Source organism: Eretmochelys imbricata, chromosome 14 (assembly GCF_965152235.1).
Source record: "Eretmochelys imbricata isolate rEreImb1 chromosome 14, rEreImb1.hap1, whole genome shotgun sequence".
Taxonomy (NCBI): Eukaryota; Metazoa; Chordata; order Testudines; family Cheloniidae; genus Eretmochelys; species Eretmochelys imbricata.
In genome coordinates, this window is record NC_135585.1 from 21,806,692 (window position 1) to 21,819,346 (window position 12,655).

A 12,655-nucleotide genomic window follows, 5' to 3' on the forward strand; every position below is an offset into this window, starting at 1 on the left:
CAAGCCATGATTCAAACCTAGGGTCTGCAGGGTGCATGAACCAACGTTCCAGCTACAGAACCAGGCCAGGAGGACACATTTTGTGTCTTGAGGAATTAAAGCTCATAGGAGGGTTAGATACCTCAAAAGATTTCAATGGGCCTCAGATTTGATACATGGGGCATTCAATGCTCAGGTCTTTTCTCTGAGCAATATGGCAGGAGCCCAGATTCATTTCCAAATTCTTGTGCCTTGTGTTAGGAGGGAGAGGCACAGAATTTCCCAAGGTCACTCCACACCTGCTGATGCAGTGATGCAGAGAGCCGTTCTGCATTTGAAATCTAAGCGTTCTTTAAAATGGGCCCCTATCCAAGCTTATTTGGTAGAGGTGTGCTCTCGGTCCCCCCTTCTAGTCTCCTCCCCATGCTCTGTGATCAGCTCACAGATGGGGGCAGGAGAGAGGAACACAGTGTCCAAAGTACATCACTGCCACCCTGGGAAGAGTTTCTAACTGTCATGGGATGAGTACACTGTCTCTATTTCCCAGCTTCCCCAAGCTCAGGGCTGCCAAGGATCAAGCCTGTGAGTCCTGTGTTTATGGTGGGCCAGGCATGACCCCTCAATCACAGCATCGACCAATACTCCATCGGGGTCGCAAAAACTATCCACATTGGGGGCTGCAAAGTGCTCACACAAAGCCACCACTATCCCCCGCCAAATACAAGGGCTTTTAGTTGATCCCCGCAATTCCATTATCCATTCATGGTGTTATCGAAGCCAACTCTGTTCCAAATCTCTCCACCGGGCATCAGGACCACCTACAGCTAACCGCAGTGCTATTTGAGCTGTTATTTCACTTCACACTGCTCCTTTGTTCACAGAAAGTGCAGAAGTGGGAATATGTTTAATTAATAAGCTGCTGAATGCTGTTTCCATTTTCCAGGCACAGAAGAGAACTCCTACTGCACTGGCCCATGCAAAGAAAGCAAAATGATTGTCTCTTGACTCTGGTGGGATAGAAAACCAGCAAGCGACCATTCCAGAGCCACCTACGGATGGTTAGAAATACTGCAGTCAATTGTCCATTGAAGGAATCTGGTAGAAGTGAAGAGATGACAATGACTGCGTTTCTCTTGGAGATACAGAATTAGTGATTCTTACCCTGGGAATATACTCCGGTGAGTAAATTTCAGGGTAGGGTATCAAGAGAGCTGGGGTATCTTTCCCGTTCTGATGCGTACCTTGTGCAACTCCTTTGGGGTTTGATTTTCAGCCACCTGATGGTGCCGTTCAGTGCACAAAGGCATGTGCATTTGTGTGAATACCGATCTTCCAAGGGGCACTGTGATGTCTTAATTACCTGATGTCTGAAAAGCACTTTGAGATCCTAAGACAGAAGAGCACGTAGAAGTGCAAAGTACTGTAAGGTTATCCTGACCATACCTTGCCCTTGATACCCTATCTTCTGTAGCTCATGGTAGCCTGATGTGGCAACTACTAGGCTAGAACAGCCATGAACTAGGAAGAACTTTAAGTCTAGCCTCCCATTTGGGATAGAGCAGCGTGGGGAAAACTTGTATGCTGGGCTCTAGCCAACGTTCTCTTTTGGGAGCTTCAACACCAACATTCCCCTTGTATGGTCAGAGGAACTGTCCTTCAGAAGAAAGTTTAGCTCGAGTTCCTTGTCTGTTCTCACTGGTCTTTGAGTAGCAAGATAACCCTGGTACCCTGTCTACCATCCCCCTGTTGCACACAAGGTGTTCCAGCATGCAAAGCGGCGTGCAAGCTGTTGCTGGGTGCAATAGCTGCGGTGTTTGCGTGCGCAGCCACCTTTGCCTCTCAGGGCTTTGCAAAATGCCTTGAGATGCATGGAATGCAAAAGTCAGTCAGTAAAACCAGTCTGGATCTGACAGAGCCTAAGCCACAAATTAGCCAAGTGTGCTGACTGCAGTCCTGGGCACTAGGGAACAAAAAAAAGACAAATGAAGTCCGAAGAAGAACAAAAATGATACAGGGGCTGGAAAGATGGACTTGCAAGCGTTCTTTCAGTCTGCCGACAGCCTGATTCTTCTTACACTTACACTGCATGTGGAATCCATCTAGAAATATTTGCAGCGTGTAGAGACCCATGATAGATAGGGAGGAGTTTTTAAGGGTGGCGGAAGGGGGTCCAAATTAGGAATAACAGGGCTGAACTCACATCTAAGAATCTTTAGGCAGACAGTCAGGAAAAGCTTCCTAACAGTGAGATCTAGATGCTGGAATAATCTCCTAAAGGGAGGCTCACTGCATGGGTCCTAGGGAACATGCTTTAGGTGTACCCAGCACTGGCCCAGGCGGAAGGACTAGATATGAACTCATAAGTCTTGTCTATCCCCAATGCCTACAATTCTGTGTGTTCCACGAGGCAGAGATACAGGGAGGGACTATGGGCTGGGTCACCTCACCAGAAAGCAGCAGCAATGGTGAGAGACGAGTGTCTCCCCCCAGCTGAAAGGCCCTGCATGGATTGGAACCAGCACAGCCGTTTGGGAACATCAGAGCTCCTGCACTTGACAGCCCATTGGCTTCAGCCTCAGCGCGGCTGATGAGTCAGGCTCCACAAACAGAGGAGTTTACACTGTGGATCCTGGCCCTGCCAGGGTGACTCACCCAGTCAGTGGGTTGCCCTGGAAGCAGGATCATCTGAACACACAGTGCCAGGGCTGAACGATGTGTCTGGGAAGAGACGTCTCCTCACCTCCCACAGAGGCACTTTGCAGCAGCTCCACCCAGCTGCAATGGAATTTCCATTGCTCAAACTAGCCTTGACAGAGACCTCTAGCAGGAAAGACACAGGCAGGCGATGGCCCGTTCCTGAAGGGATCCTGAATCACGGCTCCTCAGGAGTCAAGCCAGGCCTTTCCAAGGCTATAGAGAGGGAGAAGACCAATATCCACAAAGACTGGATGCCACAGGAATTTGCTCTTTTGGCTTTAAACCCCAGCCCACCTTTTTCGGTGCATGAGAAAATCTGAGAGGAGGGCAAGGGGAGACCAGCCGGCTCCTCTGAGCACGACTGCTCAGCTCTGGACCAGACCGCTCTGAAGGAGCGGAGGACATGGATTCTAGCTGCTGTTTACAAACAGCTATCCTGAAATTCAGGATAATGAGGCCTAACAACTGCCCTGAGCTTCTCCATACAGAAGTAGGGGCACGCACTCAAGCTCTTATTGTATCCATTTCTTTTCAGCTTGTTGCTTCAACAGAGGCAGAGATGCTGACGGAGTTGATTTAGGATGCTGCTGCCAGCATTTAGTTCCAGCCTAGCCAACAGCGAGGGTACGAGGACAGCGGTACCTGTAGTGCTGGGGAAGGACATCCTGTGTTTATCCACAAAACAGGTAGGTGCAGGCAACAGGGGTACAAACACCCCCACCCCACTGCCTGCCCACAAGCTGCCTCAACCCTGGCTTGGGCGAGAGGGGAGTTCAGTCGCTGTGGCCCATTCACTCTTTGCCTTCTTCTGGGACCTCAACAAGGAGCCCATCTGGCTGGATGTGGACTTGTGTCCACTAGGCAGTGGGCTCGGCCAGTTAACCGACACACACACAACCAACCATCCCTTGAAGTCAAGGCTCCCATTCTCTTCAAAGGGCATCAGACCAGGCCCTTCGCCTCCTCCCTCCTCCCTAGCTGCTGGTATGTTTGCATGCTGTGAAGAAGGGACTGGAAAAGTTTTTGATCTGGGCTGAGGCCAGGCCTGTGACTCAGAGAGGACATGGATAATTTGGATTACAGGCTCCAGGGTTAGGGTCAGATCCTTGCCTGCACTTACCGCTGCATGCAGGGCTTACTGCCCTGATCAGTCCTCTTACAGGGAAGGGGGCTAGCACAGCAGGAAGCCCTCTGGCTGGGGGTGTGAAGGTGAGCTGTGTAGTTTGGCTGGACCCCAGGATCTGGTTCTAACCTCCAGTGGAAAGGTACCCTTTTCCTTCTGCATTTTGAACTGTGTTGAGCACATCATCTGCTCACCACCATCATTAACAACAGGCCATATCCCCGTGTGTGTCCCTGGAATCATCAAACCCTTTTTCACCCATGTGCAGAATTTGAACGTCAGATACCAACAAGAGAACCACATCCAGAAAAACCCTGCCTGCAGAAGTTACAAGCAGGAGAAAACAACTTTTTGGAGCAAACATAGCACAGGGCATACCACTCAATAAGGAGAGGGATGCCCACTGCGGTCAGAACTATTAGATCGATTCTCAATTGGAGAACTTCATTACTAATGTAGAGTGCGTGGTTAACTATCAATATCCATTTTCTTTACTTGAATCCAGAGCTGTAATGAGTTATTAGACACAGCCTCTTCCAGAGATCATTGCCCAATATAAGCTCACCACCTGCATGAAGTCTTTCTACACAGGATGTGTAATAGGTTTCATACCATTCTTGCTACGTAGCTTTGTGCTAAACTTTTCCAAGTCCCTTCCTCGCAGCCTGCTCACTTGCCAGCCACTAAGGAGAGAATTCTAAAACTGATTGGGAGCCTTTCCATTAACCTCAGTGACCTCTGGATCACCTCCCAAGGTGCTTTTGGATCAGTGTGTCAAATAAAGCTCTGGCCAGCAAGGTGGCTTCTGCCCTTGAGTCTCATGCTCAGATTGTTCTCCTTTGGGAATATAAATTTCACAAGAGCCTATTTGCATAATTTGGTTCTTTTTGATTTAACTCTTAGAAATCATCTGCATAATTCTATACTAGGCACCCTAACAGACCCCTCTGTGTTTACGGCATCTACGTCTAAACAAGAGCTGTACCTAACTACATTTAAAAGAAACAGGTTTTCAAAGCTGAACTATAGCTAAGACTTAGATGATGCAGCTGGATATGAAAAGCGGCGGTCTAATTTCGTGAGCTGTAGTGGCCCTGGCTGAGACGGAAAGCACTGTGCCCCGCCTTACAGCACACCTATAAAGAACGTCTTCTGGGGAAGAAGTCACATGTCTCACGCTGTCAGTTTAGGAAGCCTGACTCTGTTCAGTATGAAATCTAGGAGATGCAAAGTCCCTGGGGCAGCCTAACTCACTGCAGGCTGTCAGCATCCAGTCTCTCAGCTAAACAAAAGGAAGATGTAGCTACTGGGCCAAACTCATCCCTGCTGTAACAGCACAGAAGTCTATGGAGTTGCCCCAGTGTCTCTGCAGACCCTAAAAGGTGAAGAAGAGGGCATTAATTGTGTGCCCAGCCTGAAAGGCACAGGGGCTGATTTTCAGAGGGGCTGAGCACGTGTAATTCCCAGTGAATTAATTGGGAGTTAGCACCTATGAGGGCTGGTGCACTTGGGTAGAACCAGGAACCTCTGGGGCTAAAAGCAGAAGCTGCTGCAGCTTGAGCTAAAGCCCTCTAGCAGGGACTATACCAGACTTCTAACCTCCGTGGATCTGGCACAGAGCGGGGACCACGTAACACACACGTATCAGTGGACTACAGACCTATATGTCTGAAGGCAGAATTGTGCCCTCCCATTCATGCTCTGTTCTCTTCAGTCACGTAGTGTAGGTGCCAACTCAGAGGCCTTCGCATTGCAGCTTCTAGAAAAGCCAATTCCCACTGCCCCAATCCTAATCCCTTGTCAACTAAAACTAACTAATAGCCAAACAGAGCCCTCTTTGTTATTCAAGAGCTTGCTTCTCGTCTGTCATTAGCCCTCATGCCTCCGCCCGAGAGCGTTTTCCCCTTTATGTCCTCCGAGCCATCGCCCATTTATCACTCCCCACTTACCGGCAAGGATCTGGAAGATTCCAGTAATGTAAAACCGTCCACCCTTGGTGAGCGTAAACAGCTGGCAAAAGAATAGGAACAAGGACAACACGCTGAAGATAATGGAGAGGATCATCATAGCTTGGACAGACTGCAGCCACTCTGGAGAAAACAGAGAAACACAGTCAGGGCAACATTAGTTACAGCTGTGATTTCTCTGCATGGATCAGCTGCTGCTCCTACTAAAAAGCCTGATTCTGACGCCATTAAAGTCCACAAACACCTTCCCATGGACTTCATTGTGCTCTGGATCTGGCTCATAGGCTCTTGCTGAGCACATGTAACCTCTTGAGGATCCATGGGAATGACACTACTTGCCTCCGTTCTTGCATAGCAGGGAACAGCCCTTCTCTGCGGCCTTGCAGGATTGGACTGGCGAGATCTTTTTTCATCTCCACCATTTGCCATTCATGGGAGAACATACGTCCTTCCCTTATCAGACCCCAGGTCATCACAAGAAACCCCTGCAGAAGCCAACCCCAGTTACACAAGGAAGAATGGCTCCAGGATTTCTAAGGGCAAGCCGGTTTGGACAAATCATGGTGTGGTCCCAGTGTAGTCACACAAAGCACAGTATGATCTCAGTACTGCTCCTGGGTACCTACCCAAGGGCTGGCATGGGGGGTACAATCTGGTCTCAGGGCTAGCCCTGGGTACAGTCCTACCTAAGTGCTGACATGCAAGGCAACCAGGAGCTCACTCTTTAGCGATTCCTCTTGTCCATATTTGCTCAGCATTAAGAATGAGATTTTTCAAAGCTGCCTAAAATATCTGGATACCCAATTCCTATTTCCCTAAAGTGAACAGGAATTGGGCATCAGTCCATTAGGCAGCCCTGAAAGTCTCACTTTAAATGGATTATTTTCTTGGTTGCAATCACTTATCTCATTTCATTCTGTTTGGAGCATCTTGTGCGACACAGTCAGCAACACCCAGTGGTCCTTCCCATTTGAGGATAAAACAAGGTGTAACGGGTAACACTGGGATCCTGGAACACGCCACCAAATCAGTGGGCAAGGCTGTTCATTTGTAACTTGAGGAACATTCATATTAGTGGGTCCACAGGGACTCAGAGCCTGATCCAAAGCCCACAAGAGTCAACTGAAATATTTTCATTGACTTCAGTAAGCTTTGGACCAGGCCCTGAAGAGAAACACGAAAGCCATTCTTAAACAAGACAGACAATAAGCTGGCCAGCTCCTAGGTGATATAAATAGACAGCTGGTATAAACACTCCCACTTACACCCTTATGGAACTAAGCCCTTAGGAAAGACACTTTATCGTAGCTAAGTTTGAAGACTGGTAAAGAGGAGATTAGTCAGACCAGCCCCTCCATGAGTCACTGCCCAGCTATTTCCATTGTTCGTGGGTGTGTAACTCCCCTTGGAAAGCAAAACAAATGCTACAGCAATGACCCAAAATACTGCAACTAGGGACCATTACAATATCATTGTAATAAACACTGCAGTAGTGGCTTTTTAAATAAAACTTGACATCAAAATTCTTTATTATCCTGAGATCTCAAAGCATTTCAAGTTAATCAATCACGTACAGGAAGCAAGGATCATCCTCCTCATTTTATTGAGGCGGAAATTGAAGCACAGAGCAGGGACGTGAGTTGCCCAAAGCCATGTACAGAAAATACGTGGCAGACCCAGGAACATAACCTACGGAGCCAGCTGGTGTGAACAGATGTAGCACCACTGACTTTAATTCACACCAGCTGAAGATCTAGCCAAAGTCTCAAATCCCAAACTTGTGCTCTTCCCTTGCACTATATAATATTGCTCCCACCCTAGGTTTTAAGCCGTGTCCCAGCTTCAGTAAGACAGCCAGCCAGCCAGCCATTATTAAATCTGCACCCTGCCTGCCTATTTGTTTAGCCACATGACAACCAATGACTCGTCTTCTGTGTCCAGCTGCCTCCACGCTGCTCTAGTAAAACATTATGCAATGGAAAGAAGCTATTTTAGAACACAAAGGTCAACTGCTGCACTCAGTGACATGGATGTTACTCCCACTGAAGTCCATGGGAGCTGCACCTGTGGAACTGAGAGCAGAACTTCCCCCAAAAATTTAAACACAGACTTCAACCAGAACTCGAATTGTAATACAGGCCTGCATCGTGCTATTGGAGACAGCTGTGGAAGAGTCCTACAGAATTTAACAGAAAATGATCACTTCACTCTAGACTTTTTTGAAACATCCTATGGAATAAAAGAAAATACTAAAGGACAATGCATACTAATCTGACTTGGTTTAATTCCATACATTTTTAGAGGAATTTTCATGGAGCTGTATTGCATTTCTGTAGTCCTGGTAGTTTCACTCCTTTTGGATTTTTGCCCCACAGGGCTCTTTTAAAGCTTACATATGTCATAAGAGCAGTTGGGTTAGCCCCACGGTCCACACCCAATTCCAATTTCCTTTAAGATTATCCTGCCCCCGTAAAGTTCCATACAGTCGGCCAAATTCAGGTCTTGATCACACAAGTGAAATGAAGTCAACGAGAGCTGCTCCTGTGCATGTCAAAGCACAGTTTGCCTCATTATTCTATTGTGCTTCCTATCTCAAAGCGCTGTGCAGAGTTGCTCTGAGCTATTAAAAATAAATAAATACATAAATAAATAAATAAAAAGCTGCTGTATTTTATTCCAGAGGTGGCTGCATCTCAGTGGTGAGCAGGCATCCCATTATATACCTGTTTCTAACAATATTTGCCATCACTTAGGATGCAAGGGTTATCACCACTGTAAGCAAGTAGAGTATCAATGATCACTTTATGTTTTAAATGCCATGCACATGAAACGCTCTCAACATCTAGTCAATCTCAAGTCCTGCCTTAGGTCAACAAAACCACAAACTCTGCACTTTCCTTCAGATCTTTTGCCACTCGACAGCTCCTTGAACATAGCCGTGTTATCAGTGAGATAAGAGCTGTTGAAGTACCGCTAATGTAATCAAATAATAAATCAGGCTATGTCTACGCTTAAAACACTATGGTGGCACGGCTGCAGGGTAGACACTAGCTACAGCTACAGGAGGCATTTTCCCCTCACTATAGTTAATCCACATCTCCAGAGAGGCGGTGCTAGGTCAACAGAAGAATTTTTCCTTTGATCTAGTGCTGTCTATGCCAGGGGTTAGGACATCTTAACTGCCTTCCTCCGGGAGGGGATTTTTCACATCCCTGAGGGAGACAGCCATGGTGACAGAAGTTTTCAGCACAGATCGGCTCAAATCATTGAACTCAGCCATAGACGACTGGCTATCGGGAGGAGCAATATAGCGACTGCATCTTCAGCACATCAGCTAACAGCCAGTGCTGTTAGGAAAAAGCAGTATGGTTTGTCTGTTCTCAGGGGAACGTCAACGGAGAAGGGGCGGGGAAATCACAGTGATAAGAACAGTAACAACCTTTCTTGTTGTTTTCTCGCTGCCATGTGAGCCTTAAACTATCAAATAAGGAGAGATGGTTCAATACACCAGCTGGCTGATTAAAAGCCTGCTGCATTTCGCTCTTAATATAGGATCTGAGTCAAAGTCCAATGATGATGATGCCAACTGGAGCCTTTCCTGATTTCAGTGAGCTCTGGATCAGGCCCCTAAATCCTTTTCCTTTGGCGGCGATTAGTTTACGAGAGGGCCTTCCAGAGAGCAAAAAGTTCTGCTGAGTTAGAGGGTGAGGACCCCTTGAACTGCATCCCTCTTCTTGGTTCTGCCACCTGAAGGCTTTATACCAAATGTGCACATTCCCATGCTAATAGCAATCCACGTCATAGGGATACACAGGCAGCCACTGAAAGCAGCAAGAATAGCCACTGGTAAGTAACAGCCATGGGGTCTAGCAGACAGTGCTCTTGACTGAGACTCAGGAAGCCTGGGTTCTAGTCTGCGTCTGTACTCAGAACCTGCCGTTTGATGCGGTTCTTGGCCTCCTCTATAAAATGGGCACAAGGACACTTGCCCAAGTTAGTGAACTGCTTTGAAATCAACAGATGAAGGCTAGTATTGTTAATGGAGGCAGGTGCCCAAGTCTCAATGAGTTTCAACTGCCTTAATCTCTTTTGAATATCCCAACCTCCAAGTGCAGAATGCTACTGTCCAATCACTGCCCCCGAATTACATTAACTCTCCTGGTTTAGTATTATAACCTACAGATGGGTCTATTTTTCACTTTTTATATATATATATATATATATATATAAAATAACTTCCAGTGGAAAGATTTGGGGCTAATGGAATCTACTATCGGCTCCTCAGAATCACGTCATCTCAAACGGTTGTTTGTGGCTTCCACAGAGGATTGAGGGGCTTAATCTGAATTTAGGTAAGCATCTATCCAGCCAAGTGTTTGCATCCTTATTTCCAGGAGCAGATGGAAGGAAATACACTGGAGGTGGGAGGGGAGGGGCAGCAGAGGAGAAGACAGTGCACCTTGTGCCAGGGGTTTTTTAGAGCCCCCTTTCTAACACTAATTAAGCAAATGGCTTTTGGGAAAGGCTGGAATTATTTGAAGGGCTGCCACTGAAATTCTACTTAGGATCTGCAAGCCCATCCACATTCATCCTGCTTCTCACACCCTCACCAGCAATGAAGAGTCTGCATTCAGAAATGTGCAGTTTTGCTGACGACTCGTGCTGTAGTGTAGACTCCAGTTCATTCTGTCAGAGAAAGGAAGGGTTGTCCTGTGGTTAGGACACTAGTCTTGGACTTGGGAGAGCTGGGTTTGATTCCCTGCTCTGCCACCTGTGAGACTTTAGGTAAGCCATGTTCTGTGCCTCAGTTTCCCCACATATAACATGAGGGTAATAACTCTTCCCTACATGAAACACTGTAGAAGTGTCAGATAGTTCAGTGATGGTCACCACAGAGAGCTATGAGCCCTGCTGGGGTAACAGCAATGAAAGCTTAATATGAGCAGGTATAATGAGAACACAGCTCTGTGCCATTCACTTAATCATCATTTACAGTTTGGCAGAATGATCACAGAACAAGTGGGAAAGGCGACCACTCAGGTTTGTGAATGACGACGCAAGGTGCAGGACAAGGGAGAAGCCACCACCCAGGAAGCGGATATGCTGTGAAAAATGGTCATCGTAGTGCCATTTTCCTGACCTTAATTTTAATTCCACAGTAAATTACAAGTGAAAAGAATCTCGAGGTAGATTCGAGCAACCTGCCTGCTTAATCTGCGAAGTATTAAGTTCAGCACATCATGTGAAATGGTGACAGGCACAGAACATACCCATGTGCTGTAGTCTGCAGCTTATAATGATACTGTATTTTGTATGCATGGGGCATCCTTCCTCCTAAAAAGATCTCAAAGCCCAACCTGTATACAAGTGGCACCCCCAAAATGCAGCCACCTATTGGGAAGAAGGCATCAGCCAAGCACACAGCCATAGCACACAACATGCATACACAAAGCTAAGGGGAAGGGAAATTCCTGACCAAGAATGTTAGGGCAAAACTCTACGGTTTCAGGGCCATGGTCTGGAAAAGGTCAGCAGGGTTCATTAAAAACAAGCCTCTACTTTTTGAGCGAACGGGCTAAGCCGGTTAGTGGGAGAGACACCCCCCACCCCACATACTCTACAAGTGGGTTGCAGAGGCAGGATCTTACTTTTCAAGCAGTGTCTGCTTAAAGAGGATGAAAACCACAACACTGTCAACCTTACAGCAGCTGTAGCCGCTGTAAGGTCCGTAGCGTAGACATAGCCTTAGTAATAGCTAGAAAATACACATGAGGGTGGCCATCTGAATGAAAGAATCTTCTTGCAGTTGTTGTAATCTAGGACTCCTACACACGTCCCCTAGCTCAATCCAGATACAGTTCATTCATGCATGGCTGGTTTGTTCGATACCAAACACCCTCTAGCCAAGCGTAGCAGGCAACATCTACACCAGTCACGGGGTGTGACTGCAGTCTGTCGATGTACCCAAGCTAGCTTTAATCTTGCTAGCTTCGAGCAATGAAGTCGCAGTATGGGCTTCAGTATGTCTTAGCTGCCTGAGTGATTACCCAGGGTTCCAGGAAGACCGCCACAACCCCTGCAGAAGCCCACATTGGTGCGGCTTCGCGGCTATTGGTACCCGAGCTAACGCGATTAAACCCAGCCAGGGATTGTCTACATAAACTGCAATCACACCCCACGATTGCAGTGCAGACGTACCCTAAACCTGTAAAGCAGCCAGAGATTTAGTGGGGTTGCTAATCCGCCTGCATATTTTCCTATGTAAAGGCTGGCACCATAAATATGGTAACTTTCCCTCTGCTTTGTTCCCAACCCCCCACAATCCCTGCAGCAATCAGAGAGGTTTGTGTTAGCCTCCCACTGATGCCTCTCTGAGCAGCCTGTGTAAGGAATCTCAGATGGATGTTTCAGTGCTGATCCTCAGGATGGCAAGCACCACACTGTTTTGGTTCGTGCCATTCCAATGAGGCGGTCAGGTATAGCATGGTACAAGTGTTCCCGACAGATCTCTGACTCACACTGTGGCTGGACAGACTCCCAGCAATAACAAGTAAAGAGGACACTGGAGAGCAACAGGAGTCTGGAATTAAACAATTCTAAAACTCCACTTTGCAGGCAGGACATGACTCCTTCTGGAGAGAGGAGAAGAGGGAATTGTTCTCTTTAAATGAAAGAATGAAGAAAATGCAGCCAGGCCCCCTTTCATGTCTGCCTCCTCTCCTTTATGGACTGGTAAATATAAAGGAGCCCAGAGGCACTTTGCAAGATTCCTGACCGATAAGGGTGCTAAGCATTACATGGAGGAGCTTTCCAGTGAGGCTGTATCAGCCTATGCAGATGCCTTACTGCTGCCCTGGCTTCTATGCCCAATCCCTTTGTGTATTAGGGA

The 12,655-nt window shown here is 47.2% G+C and overlaps 1 protein-coding gene across 2 annotated transcripts in view; it reads right to left on the reverse strand.

The window, feature by feature from the left end:
- Positions 1-12,655, reverse strand: part of PMP22 (peripheral myelin protein 22) — a 32,358-nt gene that overhangs the window by 2,275 nt on the left and 17,428 nt on the right. For both annotated transcript variants that reach the window (XM_077834046.1, XM_077834047.1), the window contains exon 4: positions 5,749-5,889. In XM_077834046.1, coding sequence (XP_077690172.1) covers positions 5,749-5,889 — 141 coding nt within the window. The remainder of the gene's footprint in view (positions 1-5,748; positions 5,890-12,655) is intronic.